General features: G+C 43.7%; 1 protein-coding gene across 2 annotated transcripts; it reads left to right on the forward strand.

Annotated features, from left to right (window-relative positions):
- Positions 1-423: 423 nt before the first annotated feature.
- inppl1a (inositol polyphosphate phosphatase-like 1a) lies at positions 424-27,960 on the forward strand. 2 transcript variants are annotated; one of them, XM_048982085.1, is made up of 27 exons: positions 424-1,628; positions 10,984-11,047; positions 13,765-13,906; positions 14,441-14,549; positions 15,947-16,090; positions 16,463-16,553; positions 17,060-17,149; positions 18,226-18,324; positions 18,907-19,057; positions 19,313-19,419; positions 19,568-19,670; positions 19,937-20,133; positions 20,820-20,937; positions 21,250-21,346; positions 21,460-21,598; positions 21,827-21,926; positions 22,158-22,246; positions 22,452-22,533; positions 22,640-22,729; positions 22,858-22,971; positions 23,071-23,247; positions 23,343-23,498; positions 23,864-23,948; positions 24,316-24,441; positions 24,843-25,623; positions 25,740-25,876; positions 26,074-27,960. In XM_048982085.1, exons 1-27 carry the CDS (start codon positions 1,480-1,482, stop codon positions 26,168-26,170), a joined length of 3,834 nt encoding a protein of 1,277 aa, XP_048838042.1. In that variant the 5' UTR covers positions 424-1,479; the 3' UTR covers positions 26,171-27,960. The 2 variants fall into 2 exon arrangements, with proteins under 2 accessions (XP_048838042.1, XP_048838043.1); XM_048982086.1 differs by lacking the exon at positions 24,316-24,441.
- The last annotated feature ends 34 nt before the right edge of the window (positions 27,961-27,994 follow it).

The following is a 27,994-nucleotide window of genomic DNA, read 5'->3' on the forward strand; positions in this document are numbered from 1 at the left end:
AAAATGGCAGTGTTGTGTTAAAATGTTCTCACTTGTTTTGGGGGTTAACTTTCAGTCTATCTGTCTTAATTTCCCTCTTAAGCTCACTACAGAAAACAGAAGAGCATTACATGGAACTTCTCTAAAATTAATTTTCAGATGCTTACAATATGTTTTGTACACTGTAGGTACAAACAGCGTTTTACTTGACAATGAACATAACTTAGTATATGAGTTGTTGAACAGAAAAAAGATACAAAATCTACATGGAAACATCATACATTATATAACATAACATTTTTGAGTAATTGTCTGCAAAAACAATTAGGAAGTAACAGATTGAAGCGACGCAATTCCAACAAAGTGTTTATTTTGTGGTCAGTAATATAAAACACAAGAGATGCGTAATATTTCGTCAGGCGAACGTCGGGGAGGGGGGTGATCTGGCTCTTTAATTGCCCAGACCGAGAAACCCAGTCACCGAACAGGAAGTTTCTCAGCAACTTTTTTTTATATTTGAAACGTAATTGAAGGGAGCAAGCTCTAAAGTAGACGTGAAGGGTAGGATTTAGTAGGAAAAGCAAAATGTATTCTTCAATGGACTTCTAAATGAAGGCGCGTTCAATGCCTGGGCAGCAACGACCACTTTTTTTACATTTATTCAGGAGCTTCACTTCAGGAAGATAAACAGCCGTTTTCATGTCGGCAGTAGCCGCTCGCTGCGATAGTATCAGTCTTTTTACTAATACAGATTTAATTAGGAAATGCATCGATTTCGTATACCGCTATTCGCTATGTAAAACTGAATATGCTTAACTTTACTATTAATTTGCTGGTAAATTCCGACGATGGAAACCTAGAGCGTTTTCCGGGCTTTTGCTGGCTAAACCTCCGTAGGCTTTGGACGCAACTCACTATAAGAGCTTCAGAATTGCCAATGCTGGAAAACGGGAGACAATCCTTCCATTTGAGTGATCGCTGGGAGTGTGGGATTTATACATCGCGAAAGCCCCGGTACTATACTTAAGATAAATGTATCAAGTTATATCCAACCTATGAAGAAAGCATTGCCTCCAATAGTTCTCATTTTTATTTTCAGTCGACGCATGTTTAGTTTCGACAGAAATTATTACATTTATTGCAATAGGCAACCGATCTGCTCGTCGTTCTTTTAATTTGATGGATTTCATTTAGGGGACACGAGCCAGCTTGCTTGGGGTTAGCTGACTACGGTGCATCTTATGTGAAAGCTCATTTTAATGCCTCGGCGTTTGCACCGTATTTACATAGCTTGTTAGCTGGCCGGCTGCATTATTTCCGTGGGAAAAGGGAGTAGTAGGTCCTTGACGGCGAACTTTCAGGAACTCTGCTGGAACAGCGAAAAAAAGTTTGCCATTTTCTTTTTGGATTCTCCGGACGCCGATCCAGCCTTCGGCGGCTCCGGCTCCTTGCTTGAGCTGTACGGGAGGTGGGTGCGGGCTTCTCCCGGGTCCGGCCGCAATGCTCCCGGGCGGCGCGCTCCCGTTGTGGTACCAGCGGGATCTGAGTCGCGCGGCGGCGGAGGAGCTGCTGGCTCGCGCCGCACGAGACGGGAGTTTCCTCGTGCGGGACAGCGAGAGTGTAACCGGCGCCTACGCGCTCTGTGTCTTGTGAGTATATTTCAATATAAAATCCTCAGTAGTGTCGTTTTTTTGTGACAGTTCCATTAAACCACATAGAAGTTTTGAGTAAACTGTTAAAAAATGACAGCCTATAAAAACTTAAGTAGCTGTCGTAGTGTAAGGGAGGACAAGAATATTTTCTAAGCCTTCAAAGTGATTCGAGAGCAATAAGCAAGGTCACGTTTGACAAGTCAGCCGAAGGCCGTAGATTTTACTGGCTCCTCATAAGTTTATTAAGAGTTTATAAACGCATTTTAGGTTGCTGGACATAGTGCTCTATTATGTAGACTCGATAGCCTTTACCATTACTGTCACAATATGATACGGTTTTAATCGTGCGAATTTTACTTTTGATGTTTATTATTAATACACAATAAAGAAGAGCGAACTGAAGCTAAGCCGTAACCCAACTTAGCGCAGTGGAAGAAGTTATCGAAAAAACACAGCCCCATAGCTTATAGCTTAGTTTATTTATGGCTTTTGAAAGGGCCAGTTATTAAATAAATGCTAATAGATGCCTTCTCATGTTTCAAACCAAGAGAAATGTCCCTGGATCACACGTTTTTAATAAATAAAGAAGATCACTTTTAGACAAACATACTACCTAAAATTCGATGAAATATTGAATGATTCACAGACTGGATCCTGACATCAGATTCCCGAGTTAGCCGACAGTGAATTTTAAAGCCGGGTAGCCTTCAGTAACTGAAGGATGACCGAAGTGACGTGACACACGGCTTCCACGCAGTCAGAAGCTAAATCCAGTATAAGCCAGTTCTCGTAGGAGGTCAACCGTGCACATTCGCCTGTAAGCTGCAGTTGTTTGAATGATGGAATTCAAATGAGGCTTTCCTGAAGTACAGTCGAGTCACTGTGAGGAACTGATGGAGGAAACAACTGCATGCTGCGTGATGCATGTTGGTAATCATGGTTATAACTGGCTGATTAAAATCCCTTTAATGAGTAGTTGCCCACATTAAAACATAAACCTTATTCATGCTTCAAAAGATTTTTATACCATCATAATTTCAGTAAGTTCAGAGGTAAAGTTACTGTCTTGATATTTCCAGCAGTGATGGTGAGCAAGTTTTTCTGAATTCAACTGACTTGTCAGTAGAATGTTTCACTTTCATATGGAAGGAACAGAATCTGTTTAAATAAAACCTTTCCTTGTTTGGACGTTTTACCTGGGTTTCACCTGGGTGTGGGTTTTAAGTGCTTTTCTGCTGTTGCATATTTAAATGGTTACGGTAAATATTTTAGGTTGCATGATTTTTTTTATATGTTTTGTTTTTATTGTTTAAGATATCCAGTCCAATTTTTTGATATATGGGGAAAAAATAGAGAAATCCTGCTGTTTGTTGTTCATAGTGTTTGGCTTCTGTATGGAAACGCACCCTGACCTCATGACATGAGGGCCAGTGTTAAGGTATGACTAGCAGACATTCAGGCAGCAGGCTTTTGGTGGTGGTGGTGGTGGTGGTGGTGGTGGGGGGGGGGGGGGGGGGGGTGGGGGGGTGGATTGGAGATTGTCCTGCTGTGGAGTGTTTATGACTGCTTTAAGATATTTTGGGAGGTATCCCAGATGTGGGTGATGTGGCCCTATCTTTCATCAGAACATTAAGAATTGGCACATAGTTTCGCTTTATAAACTTTATTCTTTTTACTCAGCCATCTTACACACGGTTTAAAGCCTTAGACTGTCTGCTAGGTTGTTTGCCATGGTCTAAAATGCATATCTGAACATGTCTGCACGTGTACCATGCAGTCAAGGCATTTTTAGATGTTGATCATAATTTAGTGTGCTTGTCGCTCTTAAAGGGAGGTCGGCATCACACTTGCCCTTAGGACATACCGCTGAGAGAGTCCTTTGCCCCCTTAGGATTTTATGTCTGGCACATGTGATACGTGTGATGTCAAGCCAAAAGAACGCAAAGCTGCAAGGAGGGGCAAAATGGAGCTTGGAGGGGTGTCACATGATAAAAGTCATACGATTAGTCAAGTCACACACGGTTGTAGTAATTTTGGAGGAGGAGCCTCACTGAGGTTTTCATGAACTTGTTCCTGTCATAGGAATAACAGTATAGGGGGATTTTGACTTGGTGCCTCATTCTATTTTAGTCTACCTCTCAATGACATAAAGGGCTTAGGACCTGCATATGTTTTTTTTTTTGTGAAATTGCTACTGATATGGCTTGATAGTGAGTCCTGTACTACTGCGCAACATAACGTGACATTCAGCAGTTCATGTAATAATTAAGGATAGACTCATAATATGCAGGCAGCATGTGGCGCCAGGCCCATGAGGCCTAGGTGTACCATCCATAAACAAGATATTGAGTTGCTGCAATAGAATTTACAGCTATATCAATACAATCTGTTAGGATGCGTGTGCTAGTGAAATAAATGTAAATGTATCACTGTTTGGAAGGGCAAGGCTGGGTTTGTTTTTGGCCAAGGAACAGTTTGCTATAAGGCTGTAATATAATAGGGGTAGACAGAGAACAGCTGTAATGGGTGTTGCATGCAGTTATTCTGTATTGCTTTAAAGGACATTTTATAGCTTCAAAAACTAGATTTTTTTAACCCAAATAACTGATGTTCCTAAGCATTTTAGTGGGTACTGTTTAGTGACTAACTTTAAAAACACTTGGATTGCAAAGTGCTAAAAATGGAAATGCATAACTTAATGTGTTGATTTATGTGATCTATGATTTGGAAAGTGCTGAGCAGGCTTTTTTCCTCTTCAGTGTCCCGTGCTGTATCAATGGATTAACTGATTGTCAGTTCTGCCATTTGTCATTCTAATACTATAGTTTTTCTCGATACATGTGTGCTCTGGTTGATCATTAACTGTAAACTGTCCCATTTCTGAGTCAGAGTGCTGTAGCGCTCTGGCCCTGGAAACAGTGGTGGGAATGGAACTATCTGTATGTGATAAGGAATTTTCCCATCGATGTTCAGGACCTATTTCCTGGGCCATCGTGACCGGGAACTGTTGTAGTTCCTGGTCACCTTTGTATGTGGCTTTCTCACCACACAACAGGAACTGTCACCGTTTATGCTAAATAAGCATGGGCATTTTCAGATGCTGAAGTATGGAGATACAAGCAAAAAAGTATTCATTAATGTACAGGGACAATTTTTGCTCCACTATTTCTATCTCTTTCCCCTGCTTTTTGACGTTAGTACTGGTACTTGAGGTAAACAAATCACCCAGTTTATCACTATAAGCCCTACCCCCGTAGTTTGTGGTCAAACAAAAACTACAGTCCCCTGAGTAGGAACTACAAAACGGTTCCAGAACTACTATTGGATCAAGTTATACTGATGGAACAGGACAGAAGTTCCTGATTCCTGACATAAATCCTGGTTCCAGAAAAAAAGTTCATTTAAGAAAACACCTATTGTAGCTCTGAATAGAGCTCACTCAAAAACCCAGGAGTTTTGTTGTGCAGAGCAATTTTAGAGCATAATGAGAAGGTGACTGATGTTTGTATTACCATAAATCTGAGGGCCTGTCAGAGACTGAACCAAGTTTCAATGGTGTCAGCACACTGACTTTATCACTATGTTGGAACAGATGGAAACTGAGTGCTGGGCCCACACTTATGTGAGCCTGTGAGTTGTAAAAGGTTACATAATCCCAATCTTTCTACATTTTAAGGTTTCATTGCGTTTGTATGATTCTATTGAAACATTTTTTTTAGAGGTGATGCACCAGAGTGAATGGGGGGGACATAAGTTCTGCTTGCTGTTTCACAAGAATGGCTTGTCCACAGCAAGTGACCTGTTGCTTCTGTTTGCATTTACATTGTATGTATTCATGGAGGCACTGACATCATACTTTTCAAGTTTTGACTTTAGTTTTGTTCATTGACCTGTTACAAGCGAACTGTTGTTCTAGGCTTTTTCAGCACTCGATCCAACCCTGTCATTTAGATGTCTGCACGAGGAACTATTTTATGAGGTTTATGCTAAGAGAGAGAGATTGAAGATGTTTTGTCCCAGAGGCGTGCATGGGAGAAACATGCAGTAACTAGGCAGTCCCATGCTGGAATATTGCTGCAGTTTATTCTGTCATTGTAGTTACTGCATCAGAAGATCAGAAGATCACAGGTTCAAACCCAGTCTCAGTCTGTGGGTCCTTGAGCAAGGCCCTTAACCCCCAGCTCCCTGGGCGCCACTACGGGTGGCAGCCCTTCGCAGACAACTTCCTCTATGAAAAAAGAGCAAGTTGTGGGAGGCATAAAGACAATTTCCCTACGGGGATCAATAAAGTATCGATTTTTAAATTATTATTATTATTATTTTATTATTATTAGTTTGAGGACAAACAAGCTGGCCCTAGTCACTTTCCATGGGATCAGGATGTTTGAAATCTTTGCTTCCCCCCCCCCCCTAGACAGGCGGCTTTTGTAGGTCAGTTGGAAGATCCTGGAAGCTTTCCACTTTAGCTTTATTGCCACTGGACCTGTCCCTATGCCTTTGTCCCTGTCCAGTTTGCCTGCACACAGGCCATGCAGGTCTTTGCAGGGAGGTTTGAACTTTGTGCAAGGAGACTCATGCACTTTTGTCACCGATTTCTTTCTGCAGACAAAGCAAAAGCCACTAAATTACTAGCCTTTTGAGGACCTAAGTTGTTAAATACGCAGAAAGTTTTTAAAATGTCTGATCTAAGATTGTCCTGTGATTATGCATAACTAATCTGGAAATAAGTAGTTGTGTAACTTTTTGGCTTCTCAGTGTTGGTACTATAGGACAGAGCTAATGCTGAATGATCAGTATGCAGTTGGTGTTTGCAACAGCTTTGAGTTGTTTACTGCTATGCCAACTGTTCCTTTTCTGAATGTACCGTGTTTCATCCATCCATCCATTTTCCAAACCGCTTATCCTATTGGGTTGTGGGGGGTCCAGAGCCAATCCCGGAAGCAATGGGCACGAGAGAGGGTACAACCCAGGATGGGGGGCCAGCCCATCGCAGGGCACACTCACACACCATTCACTCACGCATGCACACCTATGGGCAATTTAGCAACTCCAATTAGCCTCAGCATGTTTTTGGACTGTGGGGGGAAACCGGAGTACCCAGAGGAAACCCCACAACGACATGGGGAGAACATGCAAACTCCTCACACATGTGACCCATGTGGAGACTAGATTTTAACCCGGTTCCCAGAGGTGTGAGGCAACAGCGCTAACCACTGCACCACCATGCCGCCCCTACCATGTTTCATGAGAAATCTATATGTGATTATGGACAGAATGTGGGTTCAAGGTGTTTCTGTGAAAGCAATATCTAGTTGAGAGTGGGGAAGGAGAGGGTTGTGTGTCATAAAGTATATGAACTGTGAAGTCAACCTAAGTGGCAACCCAGCTGCCCCTTAGAAGTGGCCAAAAACAAACGGAGAACTAGCCAAAATTGAAGCTTCTTCCCTTGTAACCCTGAGCAGAGATGTGCCCTTTTATTAGAAAAGATCAGTAGAGTCCAGATGCAAATTAAATTATGGTAAGAGAAACATTTCCAGCTCTAAGCTACGCATCACTGCAACCATCGATGCTCAGCTGAAAAGCTGCAGCTGGTCTTTCTGTTCTGCATCACAGATTTCTTTAACTGCCTCTACCTTGCAGAAGGTATTGAATGCTACAGCTGTATTGTTTACGCAGCAGAGGAGGCAGCCTAAAGGCCCTTGTTTTGGCTTCTGTTACCTTTCTTTGAATTGTCCTGGACGTGGGCAGCTTAGGTGTTTGATGGATGGCCTTTGCCCTCAGTCACTATGGTTTGAATTATAGCTTGATGGTCAGATGTTTGGGAATATTGTAGTACTAGTATGTGCCTTGGTGTTGATCATGAAGTGGAGAAAAACCTGCCATTAGTTTTAAAAGCAACATTTTTGAGTTTATTGTTACAATAATAATAATATAATAATTATTTTTAATTTGAATAATACATGTCAGCACACATTTTTATTAACATTTTTCACATGGGCTTGAACTATTATATTTTCTTTTTTGATAGGCAGATGTAACATTTTGGTCTACATGCCTAGTTTCTTAAAAACAATAGGCTCTGTTGATATTGAATGATGTAAAAGCACTTTTGTTTTTCCAGAGTTGAAATTATGTGGTTTTTGAATAAGCATTGAGGTAGTGGAAATGGTATAAAGGGATGATGAGAACGCCTTGAGCATCCCTCAGAGCATAAAAGATATTTGATTTACCCAGAATAAAAAAGGTGTGTTTTTTCTGGGCATAAACATTTGGAAGTTTTGGGAACTGGCTGACATGTTCTGTAACTGAAATACAAAGTGGTGGAGATAAATCCAGTAATGGGGGTTTGGTATTCTCCATGAAAGAGAATTTCTCTGCTTGATTTTTTTGTGGTGTTCCATTTCCTGTACTTGGCTGGTGATGGGTACTTGCTTTCACCATCAGGTCAAGTGATAGGAGTGTGGGGGTGGGGACAGATCAGTGGGAATGTGAGGCCAGCTGTTTCCCAGACGTCCCCAGCAACTTGATGGGGTATAAATCATTTCTGCTGTGTCCACCCAGAGCAGAGGTTAGGAAAACTGAATAGGTCGAAAACCATGCTTCCAAAACAAGCTTCTGTACCAGAACCTAGTTATGTGTTAGTGCAGATGCCATGTCTCTTCCCCTCTGACCTGGACCAATAATGACACAGAATGCACAAGCCAGGAATGCTGGGACACAGTAGTCTGCTTTTGCAATATAATATATCATCATTTTCTTTGAATTTTCTGATGCCAGTATTCTCTGTATAACTGTGAGAAGCTGTTTTTTTGCAGGTGCCCTTTAGCAGCATAATAGTTGCATAAACAAAACGGGTATAGAAAAACAGGGTTCTTTATCAGTGGATAATCAGAGGTGTGTGTGTGTGTTTCCACGTACACCTTGGCCTCTGTGAATAGTTGGGATGATCTGTGACCAGGCTCACTGCATCTCTGCTTTGGGAATCTAAGGCACCCAGCAGGCCTGCTGTCACTCTTAAGTGTAAATGTTGGCATTGAAGCCTGCCAAACCTACCATTCACAGTTTGCTCTCAGGCCTTGCCATAGTGATAAAGGAAATGGATTTTAACAGTTAGGCTGTGTAAGTGCTGAGAGGAGAAACCAGTTTAGAGGGCAGTGCGTTTAATAAAAGTACGTTCATTTTCTTTTTCTTCTCTCTCTCAGCTGAATGACTCCAGGCCAGGTTTTACTGGCAGCTTTGGCCTGCTTGTCTGTAGTTTTGCATTGGAAATACTGAAACGAGGAGCCATGGAGTGAGAGCCAGTTGCTCATGGACAGAGTATTTTTTTTTGCCAAGTTGCCCGTAGGTGTGTGTATGGTGTGTGAGTGTCCCCTGCGAAGGGTTGGGGTTCCATGCTGGGCTGCTCCCTGTTTTGTAGCCTCTGGGATAACCCCCTGCGACCCAGAATAGGATAAGCTGTTTCAGAAAATGGATGGATGGATGGATGGAGGAAGGCTGCCCAGACTGTTTTCCTTTGCACACAGTCATTAGTGTTCGCAGTCCATCTCTCAACTGGAGCTACACAGTGCTTAGTGTTCTTTTCAAAATGGACACGTGTGGTGGTGTGAGCATGTGTGTTTGCATGTCCTTCAAGAGTGGCAGTGGGAGTGGCCTGTAATCCCATCTATGGTGTGATGGACAGCAACAGGTTGGCCTCAGCACTCATGGTCCTCTTTGCAGGAACAGCCATGAGTACCCATCATTGTTCTGTCCTTTCAAATTTGCATAGTCAATATAACCTTACAACACCACCAAGGTTTTACATATTGTCATAGTGCCTGAACGTCTGTTTTATTGCTAGGAGTTTTCTTACAGAATCTAAGTATATGTCAATTTCTGCACCCTCTCCTCGTCAGAATGAGTCTCATTCTAGAAATTCTATTCAAGGCACAGTCTTCATCCAGTATATATGATTACTTTGTGACAACAACCCCCCCCCCCCCAAACTGACCAGTTTCAAGGCATGCTGCTGCTTCCTGTTTTCAATGTCCAGGAGAATTGGGTGGGGCAGCAAGGTTGTTCGTCTCCATGGAAAAGGCTTCCCACACAAAACCATTTGCATTCAGGAATTTTCCATTTTAAAATGACAGAGTAACTATTTCAACTTCCAAACTATGATTCTTCTTGCAATTTGAGTATGATTTTATTAGTTTATAAACAACTTTGTGAACTTTCACCAATATTTTTTGTTGCGTGTGCTGCTGATTTCTTTAAGTAACATTGGCACTTCAAACAAATAGGATTTGGTTTGCTGTTCCTTTTCAATGTATACATTTTTCATGGTCTTCTATGGTGTTTCCACATCTCAGTAGAAATAGTACTATAGGTTTCAAAGCCGCATATTATCAATGAAGGACTTTAAAAAATGGAGGCTGTAGGTTGTGCATTTCTCTTCGAATGCAGTGTGGTAGTTTGATTAAACTTGGCCATGTCTAGCTGCCTGTCTTGGCGAGCCCAAGTGAAATGATCAGATTAGTGATCCTTCATCCACTGTGCTGAGTGACAGTAGCAGTTGGCAGCTGTGCAAGGCTGGTGTCTCTTGTCCAGAGAGGGACCAGGTCAGCCAGCTGCTGTTTGGGATGGTGGGTTCACCTACTGTGCTTCTCCAGGGTTTGAACCAATTATTTCTTTGGGTTTTTCATTGCAATACCCGAACGTGAATTAGTTTGATATTATTAGACACAGTGAGATCCGAGGTTTTTGTATTTGTCACTGAATAATTTTCCCAAGGGGCTGCATCTAGCTAATGGACTTCAAACATCCTTTTTCATTATAATTAATTCAATTCTGCTTGGATCTCATCTCATTTTGTGTTTTGTTTTTTAATTTGTATTTTTATCAGTAGTTCTTTGGGGGTTTTCTGATTCTAGGATGTACTGGCATATAGTTTGGGTAAACTGAGTACATTTAGCAGTTTATAAGAGTGAGATTGCTATTGTATTGAACATGAACACAATGTGCTAAACAAACTGAACAACATTCTGTGAAGAAATGACAGTCCAGTGACTGGTCTGTAAAGCTCTGGAATGTGATCAGTATCAGCCTCACTGGGAACCAGACCTCATTTTGTCTGGTATTCTGTCATTCACAGAAGTATCTCTGTTCCTGCACAGTATCTGTCCATGAAGTTTTTAAGTCTTAGCTGACATCACCTTGACCTGATTATTGTTTTAAAACATTTTGTTTGTTTCAGTAAAAGCCTGTTTCAAACTCTTCCAGCAGTTTACTGAGCAAATTGGGTCATGTGCATTTCTTCTTTGTGCCTCAAGTCAATGAATTTCTCCCTTTTTCTCTCTCACCATCCCATCGTTAGGTTTCAGAAGCATGTTCACACCTACAGGATTCTACCAGATGATGAAGGGTTCCTGGCAGTTCAGGTACAGTGCATTGCACACACTCCAGCAAGACTGGGGCCCAGACATGATGTGTGATGGAATTTTGGGGTGATCAAAATCTGGTTTTATAAGTGTTGTTTATGCTTGCTTTTCTGATTGTGTTCAGTGGAGATCCTCTGTAGTTTGCTTTTTAAAAATCTGAACAAGTATTTGTGATATTTCTCTCTGCCTCTAAAGTGACCTTATATGGCTCTGACACTGTAGAACAGCTCAGGAAGAATGCAAGTCAAAATTTCATCTCTAATGTCTGTACCCTACGATTCAGACTCGTAGCTTAATCTGATTGTAATAGGAACTAGGTTCTCTGACTGTCTGAATTATTCTGTTTCATACTTAAGTGTATTCCTGTAAGAACTCTATGATTGGAAATGGATGATGATGAGAACCTGAGATCTCAGAACCTGAGATGAGACCTCGTTTGTGTGTGCGCGTGTATTTTTGTGTGTGCTAGAGGAGGATTGAGGGAGTGACTTCCTTTTCCCTAGAAGCCACAGGAAAAGCAGGCTTGCACGCAGCCTGTGTGTGTGTGTGTGTGTGTGTGTGTGTGTGTGTGTGTGTGTGTGTGTGTGTGTGTGTGTGTGTGTGTGTGTGTGTGTGTGTGTGTGTGTGTGCGTGCGTGCGTGCGTGTGCTCGTGTGTGGGGGCGGTTGATGGAGATGAAACCACTGCTGCTGTGTGTGGTTTGTCGGTGTGAGCAGGAAACGTGTCGGTCTGCAGGACGGCCATGCTGCTATGAGAAAGCAGAGCAAGTAGCTGTTCTGCTGCCAGATGACACTCTTCTTACACATACTATTGGTGGTTTTTATTGTTCAGATTTAAATTTTTATTTGTGACATTCATTTGAAACTGTGTTGGTGTTGCTGTAGTGTATTTTAAGGCATATATTTTTAGGAGCACAGTTTAGCCTTCATATTGAAGTAGAGCTGTGCAATATGACGATGTATATCGGATGACGAAATAAAAATGTAACCTTTCATATTACGCTCTTGTTTATTTCATGGTGTCGCAAAATGGCAATACTTCATCAATTGTATTACGGTTTGCAATGTTACATGCTACCACGTGGGATATGCCACTTGTATGGAAGTTTTTGTTTGGCCTTATTATTTGTACCCCACAGAAGACAATCCAGAAATATGTATTTTTATATTTGTGTTGTATATTAAATCATATCCTCAAATACGGAGTGATATGTACACGTGAAATGTGTTTTGCACATTTGTGGATCACTTCTTGTATATTTGTGAATCGTTATATTTGTGACTCCTTTTAATTTTTAGATTTTTGTCTAGTTCATAGATATTACAACCGGAAAACTGCATATAAGGCAAACTTTACTGCAGTAAACACCAAATTTCTCTGACACATTTGGTCTTAAAGATTTTCACCTGGCAAAAAATCTAAACCAAAATGCTAGAAATATGGACTTTATCTCACATTAAGCGTTTTCCTCTCCAATGATACCTATTATAAGGAAACATACCACGCTCCCTCGATTCATATTTGCTCTCTCTAATTTCGAACAACCTCTGAATACAATTACGAAGTAAGTTATTCATCTTTAATAGCCCAGCTGTCTTGTTTAGAGTTACTGACGGTGAATGGGCACAGCACAATTATTAAACATGTATAGAAACACGCGTATGAAAGTTACATGGTGTGCATTTTCCCCTGTACTTTACTGGACATGTCTGTGTTCTTTAGGTATATGCATATTAGTCCATTCTGTCTTGTGTATTTTAGAGGGACATAGTACATTTATGAATAATAGAAAAGCATTGTAAGGGAACGCAGAACTATTGCATTCCCTTGCAGTAATATTGAATTGTATTTTTGTGTTGTGTAAAATTATATCCACATTTGTACCCATTTTGTACATGTGAAAAGGGTTTTGTATATTGTTGGATCACTTGATGTTAATTTGTAGTTCACGTTACATTTGTGTCTTCCCTCTTATTCATTTGCGGATTTTTGTCCAATTCATACTGAGGCTCATCTATAGAAAAAAATCCATAAATATGAGATGCAGCTGAGATGTATACCATTATTGGGATATGAGACTTTGGTTATATCACACAGCCCTATATTGAATTGTATTTTTATACAAAATTTACTTTTCCAGAGGGATGCTTTATTCATTTTTCTGTGTGAAGCTTTGCATGTTTTATGTTTTGTTTTAAGTTCTATATGCAATGGTCATCTAGTCATCTAACTCTATATAATCATACATCTATGTCCGCTGATGTGTGATTTTGTAGCACTGTATATCACTGCTCTCACTGGTTGTGTCCTTTCACGTATCCCTTGCTCTGCTGTGACTGGCCCCAAGGTCAGGTCATGGCTCTTTGTGACAGGTTGGGACAGAATATGAAAATTGCCCTCTGCTTAGCTCATGTAGCGTAAACAGGGCAATGAGAGGCCTTCTGTGAGGGCTCTCCCTCAATCTTAGAGTAATAAGAAATATTCTCAGAATACATCCCAATGACTGAAACGCGTAATATCTTCCCCTGTCGCCAGGCACACACCCAGCTGAAATCAAATATGTCCTGAGCTGTTTTGCCGAGTAATATGAACTCTAGAAAAGTCATGAAACTTGTGATTCAGATTTGCATTTAGTAGTTGCAGGTTTTCTGCTTGTGAGTTTGTGTGCATATACTATATGAATGATTGTGCCCACACTTGCACACCCGTGTATGTCAGACTTCCCAGGGAGTTCAGCCGAAGAAGTTCAAGACCCTCCCAGAGCTCATCCAGCTGTACCTGCAGCCAAACCAGGGCCTGGTGACAACATTGCTGTTTCCCGTGGAACGGGAGGAGACTCCTGATGACAAGGATTACTCCGGTAACCCCCTACTAGAGCCCTGTGACCAGCACCAAGGAGCACTGCTGTTTATCTTTACATAATGCTGATTCATACTATGGGTCATGTGTCAGTTAAGCGAAATGAGTTTGGGTGCTTCACTGAAGCCCTTTAGGGCATAATGGTTATAGACCTAACCGATGTGGTGTCAAAGGCCAATTGGGGTTAGTGGTTGTTTGGCATCTATAGTGTAGTAGCGTAGCATGATGGCAGCGTAGCAGTGACATTTCGGTGTGTTTCCATATGAACCAACGGGTGAGAGTCACTATGACAGTTTTACATTAAACTGTTACAACACCTATGTTTCTGTGGCTGCAGAAGTTGATGCACATATTCCTGTATTGCTTAACAAGGTTGAGGGGGTGACTACTGGCAGTATGAGTACCATCAGGGGGCATGTTGTGCCATTCTGAATTTGACTAACACAGAGCCCATAGTATACTACTAATTGAACAGCACTTAGGTTTGGTGGGTGCGAGGGACACGCTTGGAGTGATGGGAGTATTTTGCTTTTAGATGGGGAGGATGACAAGCCTCCACTGCCCCCCCGGACCGCCTCCACCAGCAGCCCAGGCTCCTCCAGCACTGCAGTTGTTCCGTGTGGACAAGAGTCCCTATCAGACAGGTGTGGCCCACCCTCCAGCCTGATGTCCTCACTTTCCTCCAGCATCTCTCTGTGGCAGGCGCCTGCCGAGGTGGTAGAAACATGGGCATCTGCATTTCTGCCTTTGCGACGACTTTCCACCAGCGCCCTTTAATGTCATTAATGATTCTGAACCAAACCGCAAAACAAACGGACTAATGCTTCAGCGCTTTTGGTTTCTTAAAGATAGATGAGTTTTCTGACATTTGTGGGAATTTCCCTTCATCATATGATGCTGTTTCTGGAGCTTTCTCAAGGGTGGCTCCCCAACAGCCTTTCTAATTATATTGAGTTTTTTCCCCTTTTCCCTGGACAAAGAGCTTAGACACGGTACCTTATCACTCTCCTAATATTTCCATTAAGCTGCTAATGATATGAGGGTGGCTTCATGCTCCCATTCTGGGTTCTGGTCACCTCAGCTCTCTAACTAAGATAAGATTCGACGACCACATCCTGTCAACAGTTGATGCTCTGCAGTTGCTCTGATGCTCATAAGTAAAAAGCGAGCTGGGAAAATGGAGCGATATTCTGCTGAAGTCAGGTTGAACCTGCACTTACTGGCACAGTCCATTAGTTAGCTGCAGCATTTGCTTGAGAATTTACTGTACAGTGTCGGCTATGTTCTCCACTTTGGGCTTTTTCTCGCCTTTTGGCCTCAGTGTGTACTTCACTGGGCCAATGATTGAATAATTCAGTGAAGGGGAGCTGTTTCCGTTCATTTGAATGGCATGCATGCATGCAGTACATAACCTTCTTTACAGTACAGAGGCTCCTCCCAGTCATTTACAGTAAACTGGTCATGTTGATGATGATTACCATGGCAGTTGAGATTAATGCCAGGGGCATGTTCAGAACGGGGTAAAGTGTTCACATATTTTATAATCCATTTAAAGTAATATTAATAAACCTCGTTGCCTGAATATGTCTGTCAATTACTCTTAATGGTAGTAACTGAAATGGTGATAAGTTTCCTGGACGTACTTTTTTCCTATGGTGTTTGACACCAGGCAGCGCTGAATTATTCCTGTTTCTGTCCATCACCTTTGTTTACTGATGCAAGTTGCTTCATACATAAGCATTTGCTAGATAAGTAAATGATGGCCAAGCGTGTGGCTCAGTGGGCTAAGCCTGTGTGCCTGTAATCAGAAGGTCGCAGGTTCAAACCCAGCCACAGCCTGTGGGTCCTTGAGCAAGGCCCTTAACCCCCAGCTCCCTGGGCGCTGCTACAGGTGGCAGCCCTTCGCAGACAACTTCCTCTATGAAAAAAGAGCAAGTTGTGGGAGGCGTAAAAAGACAATTTCCCTACGGGGATCAATAAAAAGTGTCTTATTATTATTATTATTATTATTATTATTATCAATTATGTCTTCCCCCTGTAGCTCTGCCGCCAATGGGCTGAGCACCATCTCCCATGAGTACCTGAAAGGCAGCTATGCATTGGATCTTGAGGCTGTTAAGCAGGGAGCCAGCAGTTTGCCCCACCTCAACAAAACCCTGGTGTCATCCTGCAAGCGGCTACATGGGTGAGCTCCTTTTCCCTGACTAGATGTGGAGTCGATGCTACTTTATTTACCAATATACATTTTTAGATGTATTGGCTGTTACACGTGCTTCCGTTTATTTGTGGAATGCGGCTTGAGTCATGAAGATTGCACTGAAGACATCTGCTATTAGCTGTGTTCCCTGGCTCTTGGGCTTTACAGCTTTTTACAGTAGGAGGAAATGGGTTTTTGAAACTAAAACAGCTGTCTGCTAAGTAACTGCATAGTTGGACCGTGACAGTTGCACTTGATTTCCTACCATTTGAGAATTTTTTTTTTTTTTTTTTTTTTTTTTTTAAATCTGTTTGCCTGCCTCTATATGCCACCTTTATCTTTCTTGTCTCTTACCCCCAGGGAAGTGGATAAGGTCCTGGCCGGCCTGGAGATTTTATCCAAAGTATTTGATCAGCAAAGTGCTTTCATGGTGTCCCGGATGATTCAGCAAGTAGGTCTTGACTCTAAACATTTCATCTGTCTAGATCACACAGTTGCCATTCGTCTCAGAAAATGCCTCGTGCTTTGGTGACATGCAGGTTTTTATTTAGCCAATTTTTTTTTACAAATCTGAGGTTTTGCAGCGCATCTAGATGCTAAACTCAGACTATAACTTGTTTGTTTCTAAAAGGAAGCTGGTTTCTGAGAGGAAGATTTTGTCATGTGCTTGTGTGTAATTGTCTTCCTGAGTCTCTTGGAGGAGGTTTCACTCTGTCTCATCAGCCAGTCTGCGTCTCAGGCCTTGCTTGGGGTATTTGTGTGTGAGGGTTAAGTTGTAGGGTTTTGAGGACGAAGTGATTTCCTTTCTTTGTCACTTGCTAAGGGTGTGGGAGTGCTGAATTTGCTCTGTACTTTTGTTAGGGAATTTGGCCATATGTTTCATCAGGAAGTGGAGTGTGGTCGGGGGGGGGGGGGGGGGGGTTTATCAGACACTAACTGCAGTTTATCCTGCTCCAGTCAGGGAGTCAGGGTGGAGATCAGGAGCTGGATCATTTGGTCACCAAGCTCTCCATTTTGAAGGACCTTCTATCTTCCATTGAGAAGAAGGTGAGGTGAAGCAGCATGCCGACGTCAGTTTTGAAGAAACCCTCCATAAATACGGCCAGCCTGCGCTCGCTCACTGGTATCTACAGGAATCCACTTAAAAGGGAGAGCTGCCACATGTATGGTGCTTCCTCGGTTACTTTGTTTAGTATGTGTTGCTTTACAGGGAAGAGATGGCCTGCTGGCACAGCACGTTAACAGCCAGGCTTCCCACATGCAGATATTTGCAGTACATCTTTCTCTTATGATATTGGGAAGTTCAGTTTCTCATTTTCCTCATATAGTACAATAGAACAAGTCTACATCCATTTTAACAGGGCATATAATATCAAAATTACATGTCTGGCAGTTGTGACATTTCAACTGCTTCTGACTTTCAGGTAAGCATTATAGTCATCATTCACAACAATTAAGAACCACAGGATCTTAGTTTTTACTAGTCTAACAAAGTCTACAAACACTGCATGTCAATGGGTTTATAAGCAGAGCACATTGGTGTAGAAACGCATAAATATTCGGCTTCACGATTCACTGACATGAGAATTAAAGAAAAAAAGTCCTTTTCTGAGGAAAACATACACATTAACGTAAATACTTAAATTATGTGGAAGTGTTTATCATGTTACAACAAACAGCCATATAATAATTTTAACAAAAATATATTTCAGTACGTCTAAACAGCAAGTACTCACCGTGTCATCCTCCATCTTTACATCTTGTAACTGTAACCCTAACCCCAACCCCTTGATCATGTAAGTTCTGTCCTGAACCTGCGGGCGTAAAACTGTTGGTGTAAAACTGTGGTGACATCATGGTTCTACAGCACCGCAAATAGATGACATTGGCAGGTTTACATTGTACATCTTTAGGAAAAGTCTGAAATTTCCATCTAAGAAATATCCAACTGTATGAATGAGAAATTTGATTCTTTAGATAAATATCTCTTAATGAGCTACTATGACTTTCTTTGATTTTTGTGATTTTAATCATGTTTTAATTTTTTTTTCTCCTTCCATAAATGGAGTGTTGTATAGTTGTACTGCTTTTTTTTTAGAAGTGTCGCCTCTCTCTGCCTCCAGGCTCTGAAAGCACTCCAGGATATGAGCATCTCCACTCCCTCCATCCCTCCCCTGCTGTCCGTAAGACACAGCAAGGCTATTCCGGTGCAGGCCTTTGAGGTGGGTTTCACATCCGCAGAACTCCCCTTTAGTTCTCATTGGCTGGTGTTCCTGTGAGTACTGTGCGCACAGAGCAAAGTTTGTTTTGGAGCTGCTGCTATGGGAACCGGTCATGGGAATGGGGAGTGCTGTAGTAGGGCTGCCAAATTGGTGCGCGCAAAGTGGTTCTGTAAACCTTTCTCTGATGCAGGGTGACTGACAGGTAGACAGCACTGGCTCCTCAACTTCATCTTCTCAGGAGCAGGCTGGTTTGTCATGTCAGAAGCACACTGATTAATGGAAGTTCACACACGGTGCTTCTCATTGTCACTCCAGGCTGGTTCACAGAGTATCCCTCTCGTAGACTAATAGGGAAAATCGCCTTGGAGCTCTGTCCCTCCCTGCTGGTGCAGGTGTCCAGCCAACATTGATAAATATTGTAATTTTATAACCTACTGTGAATTTTGATATTATCATAATCAAGATCACTCTGCAACCCTGTACTAGATAATCAGAGAGATTCCACGGAGAGATTACTATAAGCCGTGAGCTTTGCAGTCTCTGGGTGTGTTTGTGTGTAAACTTTACATGTCCTGTGGGCAGGTGAAGTTGGACGTGTACCTGGCAGACTTGACGAAGATTGGGAAGTCTCAGAAGTACACGTTAAGTGTGGATGTGGAGGCAGGCAAAATGGTGGTTATGAAGAAGATGAAGGACAATCAGGAGGACTGGAACACCTTCACACACGATAAAAGTGAGTAAGGCAGGTTCTTTTAGACGTAATCACATTGCAGAGAGTCTCTTGATGACATGCTGATGCATTTCTAGCTGGTTGTACTGGATATTGTTCACTTGCGCCAGGATACTCCCTCTGATGAAAGTCGGGAATGTAAAGTACAGGAATCTTTTAGTTCGTGTTCCGTTTCAGTAGAAACAGCTGGAGGTGGCAGTTTGTATTGGTGTTCTGGTGGTCCATACTGACCTGGTGTAAACACTAACCTGTCTACAGTTCGGCAGCTTATCAAATCTCAGCGTGTGCCTAACAAGCTGGGAGTCGTCTTTGAGAAGGAGAAGGACAAGGTTCAGAGGAAGGACTTCATCTTTGCCAGTGCAAAGGTCAGAGGGCGTCACCCAGTTGCTTCAGTGTCTCTCCCCAACCCAGTTAGATTCCACAACCTGTATTCAAATTGTATGTATAAAGATAGAATCCAATTTATACGCAAAACGACATACTGAGAGACTGTGAACTCTGCATCTCTGTCAGAAAAGGGAAGCCTTCTGCCAACTATTACAACTTATGAAGAACAAACATTCCAAGCAGGATGAGCCTGATATGATCTCAGTCTTCATTGGGACTTGGAACATGGGTGAGTAGCTCAGGTTTGACAAATTGCACAGAGAGGGGCACTGTTCTCCTTTTAAAGGGGTAATTAGGTGAGGAATTCTTCTAGAAAGATCATGCATTTTCTTGAAGAATTTTTTTTTTTTTTTACCATCCAAGGTCTTCCTAGTTTCTTTAACAGTGAAACCGACGTCTGCATATGTATGGATATGAAAGTTGAATACTGAGAGGCAAGGTAGGACAAGGTGTTAGCATACCTAGGAAACCTTGGGATGTGACCTATTTTCCTAGGGAGCGTCCCACCCCCTAAAGGCATGACCTCCTGGATGCTGTCTCGTGGCCTGGGGAAGACACTGGATGAGATGACTGTCACCATCCCACATGACATTTATGTCATTGGGGCACAGGAGAACTCTGTTTGTGACAAGGAGTGGGTGGAGACCCTGAGAGCCACCCTGAAGGACTGCACCGAGCTGGATTTTAAGCTGGTGAGTCTTTGCCAGTTTGTCAGCATTATGCCCATTGTACCGTATATATTGCAATACGAGAGCACATTGAATATGAGACCTTGAACAATTTTACTGAAAGAAAGTATTGTTTTGATTAATCACTGCCAGTCTAACAACTAGCGTCAGTCTGCTAATCTGACACTAATCGAAAGTTTTTAATAGGCAGCCAACTCTGGGGTTTTTCAGATGTGCAGCTGCGGTTAAACCTGTTCCTCAGATGCAGTGAAGTCTTTGCATGCCATCTGGTGGTGTCACTGGTCACTTGGTCTGCTAATTGCTTTCCAGTGAGTTTTGTTGAGTTAATGGATGTTTCCTGAACAATAGCCAGATGTGGGCTTGTCCGTGTAAATAAAACCAGACTATAAAAAGTCCTTCTTAAAACACCTTATGACCTGTGCTGTGGAGTAGCCACATGTCCCAATAACAGTGTTCTTATTTGATTTTGGCACTGTATACATTTACCAAGCAGGTCAGGATGTAATTTTAAAATATTAAACTGTTCATTTCTGTATAAAGAGTTCTGTGCATGATGGAGAAGGTACTGTATATTATATATTACTCGCAGCTGAAAAATCCCACAAAGGAAGGCTGGTATTTACCTTTATAACTCCTTTTTTGTCTGAGCTGATTATGTTAAAGCCTCCAGTGTTTTGTACATTTTTCAGATTGCCATGCAGACGTTGTGGAACATCAAAATAGCCGTGCTGGTGAAACCGGACCATGAGAACCGCATCAGCCATGTGGGTGTATCCAGCGTCAAGACCGGTATCGCTAACACTCTGGGTAGGACCTGTCGCCTTGGGGTTTTTCATGAGTCTTTGTAATAATACCAGTCCAGATATTGTTTATATATAATTATCTTTTAAGGCAGTGGTAAATGGGAGCAATACGCAAAAATAGCCTCAAATTTCACTGCAACGTGAATGACAATTCCAAACATAGCACCCCACTCCCAGCTACACCGGCACTGTGCTTGCGTATGTCCGAATGAAGCAAAGGTCGATGTGCTTAATAATCAGTAATAAAAAGTCTCCCCCGCATTCCCAGACGCTGATTCTTCTCCAGCCTTGTTTTGATGTCCCACTGTTCCCCCAGGCAACAAAGGTGCCGTCGGCGTCTCCTTCATGTTCAACGGCACATCTTTTGGGTTTGTCAACTGTCACCTGACTTCTGGCAATGAGAAGATTGGCAGGTATGTTTTCTCTTGTTTGTTTGAGCCCTCCTTGGTGCTTTTGAATGCAGCATATTCCTCCAGCCAAGGGGAATCTCTTCTCTTCCCTGATCTGCCGGACCTGTACCTGACAGGAGGAATCAGAATTTCCTGGACATCCTGCGGCTGCTTTCATTGGGGGACAAACAGCTGAACTCTTTTGACATCTCTCTGCGATTTACCCACCTCTTCTGGTTTGGTGACCTCAACTACAGACTGGACATGGACATCCAGGTGCAGTTCGCTCTGCAGCCTTGCCACAGTTGGACTCGCATTCGCAGAATGTGGCCATTTGCTTAACCCAGGACCTCATGTGTCTTAATCCAGGAGTCAAAAATGGCAGCTTGTCCAATTGGTCTTTAAGCTGGGCTGTTTCAGTGAGGGGGATGGAATGGTGGGCATGTTTCTGTAATTCTGCTGACAGGACTTGCCTGTCTCTGCTTTCCCTTCTCACTCTTACAGGAAATCTTGAACTACATAAACAGGAAGGAATTTGAGCCCCTGCTAAAGGTGGACCAACTGAACCTGGAGAGGGAGAAGAACAAGGTCTTCCTCCGTTTTGGTGCGGACGATTAATTGTTTTTAGTATAATAGCATTAGTATATTTATTAGTATAAAGTCAGTAAACCTACATTTCAGTATGAAAGTGATATTGCATTACCTCGTTCTGGGCATGGTGAAATTCATCATGATTGGGACTTTTTTATTTAATGCTTCCTGAGACCACGATAAACAGAAGATGGATAGATTGATTTAAAAAAATTAAAATGAATGCTTCCTGCTCCCATTTCAGCTGAAGAGGAGATCAACTTCCCCCCAACATACCGCTATGAGAGAGGTTCGCGGGACACCTACGTGTGGCAGAAGCAGAAGCCTACTGGGGTGGGTCCTTGTGCTACTGCTCACCCAGACTCTTACTTTACTGCCCTTGAGGCCTTGGCTGAACCCAGCTTTGATAGGAAGGTCAAAGTGAACCAGTGTTTAATAGGAAGCCGGAAGTGGACGTTCAGTTGCATTCATCCCCTCTGTTATATCTGAAGTGTGACTCCAGGTATGTCTCATTGTGTGTTTTCTTCTCCTCTCACAGATGCGCACTAATGTCCCATCCTGGTGTGACCGGATTCTTTGGAAGTCCTACCCTGAAACCCACATTGTGTGTAATTCTTATGGTAAGAGAAGCTGGCTGACATTGAAAAACTTTGGACTGAAATGCTTTAACATGTTGCATGCGTCATATTCAGGATACAGCAGTCAGGTCATGTGCTTCCTTCGCAGGGTGCACTGATGACATTGTCACTAGCGACCATTCGCCAGTGTTTGCCGCATTTGAGGTTGGAGTGACTTCACAGTTCGTCTCCAAGAAAGGTTTGACTTTTAAGAAGATTTAAGGGAAAAAAAAAATCCTCTGATGGTTCTTTCAGTAAAATGTTAGATTGACAACCTCTGCATCAAGTGAGGCTACTGGCTGAGCCCTCCCTCTTTGGCACACTCAGGGCTGCCGAAGTCGTCAGAGCAAGCTTACATTGAGTTCGAGAGTATTGAGGCCATTGTGAAAACGGCGAGCAGGACCAAGTTTTTCATTGAATTCTACTCTACTTGTCTAGAGGGTGAGCATATCACTGTGTGTGGTGTTGGGGGGCAGCGGGGCTGCCGGCTTCAAACTGCCTCTTACGTTTGTGTGTGTGTGGTCCTGTTTCTTTCCTCAGAGTTCAAGAAAAGTTACGAGAATGACAGCCAGCACAGCGACAATGTGAACTTCCTACGTTTGGGCTGGTCCTCCAAACAGCTGACCACACTCAAGCCCATTCTGTCTGACATTGAATACCTGCAGGACCAGCACCTGCTTCTCACTGTCAAGTCGCTTGACGGATTTGAGTCCTATGGTAAGCGGGTCTCACTGCATCCTCTTCTCGGCCCGTAGGCGAGTTGGCCGTGTGAGGTGACAGCATGACCACGACCCCTTGCCATTTCCTTTCAGGCGAGTGTGTCCTGGCCCTGAAATCTATGATTGGAAGCACGGCCCAGCAGTTTCACACATACCTGTCACACCGAGGCGAGGAAACTGGCAACATTCGGGGCTCCATGAGGGTGCGCGTACCGTCGGAGAGAACGGGCACCCGTGAGCGCCTCTATGGTACGGCCTGAGGGGCACTCTTACTAGAAGATCATTTTCAGTATGCAGCAATATATTTTAACGGTCTCTGCTCAGGCTCTTCTCAGTGCGTTAAAGGAATTGTGGGTTAAATAATGTAATATCGTGCAAAAATATGTGGTAAAAATATATCTCAAGACGTGAGTCTTCTTTCGTTTTCCTTACACTGACTTCAGCTGCTGAATTAATGGTGATGGTATTGAGTGACTTGCATTACAGAATAGCAGTAGCTGCAGTTAACCGACCATTTGTGATGTAGCAGTTCACTGCTGCCAGTATGTTTAGTTTTCACTGAGGTCTCAGTAGTGAAGCAGACGCATTGACCCCAGCTGCATTCTTTCCAACAGAATGGATAAGTGTAGACAATGATGAGACCAATTGTCCAAAAGGCAAGTCCACATTGTCCACAAGAACTGGACATGACTATGTCAAGTAAGTGCCGCACTGTCTCTGCAGAACCACTGCACTCGGGGGCAGAAGTGACCATTTTAAACACCTCTTACTCCCATAACATTTCAGGTCAAACCAGTGACCTTGGCGGCTCGATTGCAAAATGCTCAGCCCACCTGCTAGCTGTGTGATTGTGGTTTGTTGCCCATTAAATGCTGAGTTTTATAGACCCAGATGTTCACACAGCTGTTAAATGCATTGTGGAGTCTGTGGTGCGGAAGCCAGGCCAATCCTGGGGGAATTTCTAAGTGGGTGCAGCTGGAGCAGGTCTCCCCCCACGTTGCTGTGGGGTAGGAGGAGGCCCCGGTGGCGCTCACACTGCTCCTCCTGTGCGTGTCCCTTTTCCCAGGCCCACGTTGGCCCGCAGGCGCCCAGTAGGTGAACTGGGGAAGGTGAGTGAGGAGGGGGACAGGAACCCCCCCCATGCAGCCCCGGGACATTCTGCTTTACCAAAAGAGGACGGGATTCAGGCCAGGTGCGTTGAGAAGCGCACAGCCCCCCCCCCTTCCCTCCCGGTGGGATCCCCTTGGCTTCTGATGCATCTCCCATAATCCTAGGAAATGTTGTTTGTACAACATCCCTGTCCAGTGGATGAAATATCCTGTTAGCTCATTGGCCAGATGCCTGACCAGGGCCAGATGTTTTGTTATTAATGGATGGTATCTGCCATTGTCTCCAGAATGTCAGGTTTAAGGAGGTGATCCTGAAAGTAAAAATCCAGACCAAGATTTTGTTTAAACCTGCCAGTTTTGTGCTCTGTGACTGACTCGTTTTACTCAACTGGATGTTTGAAACAGAATCTTGATCTCGATTTTTACTTTCCGGCCCTGAAAAATCTACCTCTGCCTGCAGTTCATGTGTCCCCCCCTTTACCAGAACGAAGTCAGACCCCCCAGAAAACGACGCCTCCAGCTGCAAGAACAGCTACAACAACCCAGCCTACTATATCCTGGAGGGTGTCCCAAACCAGTCCGCTGCTCTGTCCGCTGACCTCTTGCCCAGCTCCAGCCTCGCGCCCCTCAGCATCAAGGGAGGTGCGCCACCTGGAGGCAAGAACAAGGCCCATGCCGCAGGGGTACCTCAGCGCCGGCAGACAGGTGGCCGCCCTGCCCGCCCAGTCAGTGAAGAGATGTCCTCTGAGGATGATGTAAACCTAGGGGCGCCCAGTGGCACACTCAACCGCCCCCCACCAGACTTCCCACCACCTCCCCTGCCCAAAGGGGCCATTGAAATGACTGAGAAGCCGTTCTATGGCATAGGCAAGGAAGGTGCCAAGGGCAGGAACATCTATCCCGACCTGGCAGACATGAAGATCTCAGCCAAGCCTGGGCCATCTCCAGCTTTCCCATCCCAAGCTTCTGGTGCAAGCAGTGGGGCCTTTTGCCTGGAACCCTCGCCTATCCTCAGCTCTACCGGCGCCCATGGCAGGAGGGGGCCTGGCGGCAGCTCAGGCGTGGACGACCAGTCGTGCTCAGTGCTGCAGATGGCCAAGACGCTAAGTGAGGTGGAGTACCCACCCGGGCGTGACAGGACCCCTGGCATCCCACACAGGGGTGTTGGTAGCCCCTCTCTGCGACCCATAGGGCTCCCTGAGTCATGCCGTACCTTCCCTCCCCGCTCCGTCCATGAGAGTATCGCGGAGGACCTGCCAGAAGAGGTGACACATTCTTAACTTTTAACAACTGCTGCTATATAGTTTGATTCAGAACCTTTGAATGCTCCCAGCGTTAGCCTGCCCTTTGTGAGCTAACAAGTATCTGTGCTGCCCCCTAGGGGATGTGGCAGGGTGGCAGTAGCAGCTCCAGCCTCTCCGTGGAGACCAGTGTTGGTGAGTGGCTTCAGCGTCTGGGTCTGGAGCGCTACGAGGAGGGACTGCTGCACAATGGCTGGGATGACCTGGAGTTTCTCAGGTGTGTGCTGGAGTATCTGGGCAGGGGAGGGGTGTGCATTTCCCTTTCAGTGTAGTATTAAGTCGTGCTGGTCAGTCCTTGTTGTGACTGGTGACACTCTCAGCTGACATCTTACTGGTCAGCCTGCTCCACTGGTGTTTGTCAGACTGGATTCTCCCCATGCAGGCGAAACACGAGTCAGTCTTGTCTCTTTGCAGTGACATCACCGAGGAGGACTTGGAAGAGGCAGGTGTTCTTGACCCCATGCACAAGAAGATCCTGCTGGAGAGCTTGAAGCAGCAGCAGCAGAAGTGAGACAAGCCAAGCTGAGTCGAGCCAGCCCACTCCGTGCCTTCTCAAAGGAATTGCACTGTACTTTCCCTGTTTTCAGTTACTAAGTGTTTTTTAAGCCCCTTTAAATTTATTTTTTAATATTTGATATTATTTAAAAGGTAATTTCTATATAACAGCACTCCACCACTACAAGCAGTCCCTGGGTGATGACCTCATCCTGTGTATTTTACATTCCCTTGTTAGCTCAGGCAGGTGGTTCCTTTTTAAAAGTTACACTTTTTTTTACCACATTGTTTTCTTTCGTGTCATTGCATGTTGTATTTCTGATGAAAAAGGGACCGGTTTTCGAACTGACTCTCGCCGACTGTTTGGGTGTAGGACAGTCGTGTCCATAACTCCTCTGCGTGGGATGACGGTGTGAAACCTCACCATAGTCTCATCTTTGTGCTGTCAAGTTATTTTCAGGTTATTCTTAAATCCTTCCGAATGCTCATAGTGTGAGATTTCTGCCTGTAACTGAGACGTCATGCATACGTGTGTGTATGTGTGTGTGTGGTGGGTGTAATAATAGAAAGAAGGACATCTTTTCTGATGGTTTGCGTTCAGCCTTGTGTTAAGGAGCAGATTTTTGTTGGTCCTACATTTCACCACTAGATGCTGCTGTAGATCTGAACATAATAGATGGTGTGAAAAATACATCCATATGTATTAGTATGCTTCTCTACATGTTTGGATGAAAGAGGGAGACCTTTAAATAAGAGATGCTAAGGTTTTGATATACGTAAGTTCTGGTTCATAAAGGTACTTATTTTTGGAATAGATGTAAAATCAACACACCGTTTTTTGAGGGTTTAAAAATGCTAATTGACAATCACCAGCTATTAAATCTGGAGATGCGGCAATCATTTCTTGGTGGAAATTGAAAGAACTATTAAAGAACACAGACAAGGTGAAGGATACAGGAGGAATGGTGCCAGTCACACAGCTCGTTGATGGTATCTGACCAGTGCTGATGTACCTCTCTGTGATGCCCCAGTATAGAGCAGCTGTGCTCTTTGCTCTGTACACACAGCTGAGACCTGATGACTGCTGAGATGCACACCTGCCTTGAATGACACGGAGCCGTGTGTCTGACATGAGGATCAGGTACTGGAGGAGCTAAATGAGGCCAGTGTACTGAGAGTATCCACATTCTCCATAGCCCAGTGCTTACCCACCCTAATGCACTCCACCTGGCCTGCATGTGCAGGAATTAGAGCCGGTCCTACCCCTTGCTGAATTATCCATCTGCGTGCCACACCGTCGGTGGTTTCGGAGGCTGCGCATGGCTCCCTGGGGGCTGCAGTGTTCCCCTTCCAGGCTGTGTCTCAGCTTTCCTCCTGGTTTCATTCCAGTCACTTCTCCAGTTTGCTCAGTTGATTAAATAAAGTAAGGCACAAGTGATGGACTTGGCTGAACTGGATGAGCCTGAAACCTGACCCAGCATGCGTGTACTGGAGCGCCTTATCGTCTGCCCTGCTTTACGCTACTGTCTCCCTCCAGTGTTCATGGTTTATTGTTCTCCTGTAAAGCACCCTTTTAGTTCTGTACCGCATGCTGCATCAGGTGTAGGAACTTGGTGTAACTTTGTGCCAGATACAGTTAAACGTTTTTGTTTATTTTGTGTAATGTTATGTAACATGTTTTAACTCCTAAGTCTGTCACATTCACCTGGATGGATTTATCATCTGCTCTGTATCCTTAAGTGTAATATTTTGAGGTTTGTTCTAAAAGACTAAAAGGCTTTCCAAAATAAAAACTAACTGCTAACATTTTGTTTCTGCAAACAGCTGATGAACTTAATGT

This window comes from Brienomyrus brachyistius, chromosome 17 (assembly GCF_023856365.1).
Source record: "Brienomyrus brachyistius isolate T26 chromosome 17, BBRACH_0.4, whole genome shotgun sequence".
Classification (NCBI taxonomy): Eukaryota; Metazoa; Chordata; class Actinopteri; order Osteoglossiformes; family Mormyridae; genus Brienomyrus; species Brienomyrus brachyistius.

Bases quoted from the DNA above. Each gene is read 5' to 3' on its own strand.
- inppl1a (XM_048982085.1), top strand. From the start codon at position 1,480: ATGCTCCCGGGCGGCGCGCTCCCGTTGTGGTACCAGCGGGATCTGAGT. The intron at 13,907-14,440 runs GTAACCCCCTAC...TTTTGCTTTTAG, and splicing joins TGATGACAAGGATTACTCCG to ATGGGGAGGATGACAAGCCT. The intron at 20,134-20,819 runs GTGAGTCTTTGC...TACATTTTTCAG, and splicing joins CCGAGCTGGATTTTAAGCTG to ATTGCCATGCAGACGTTGTG.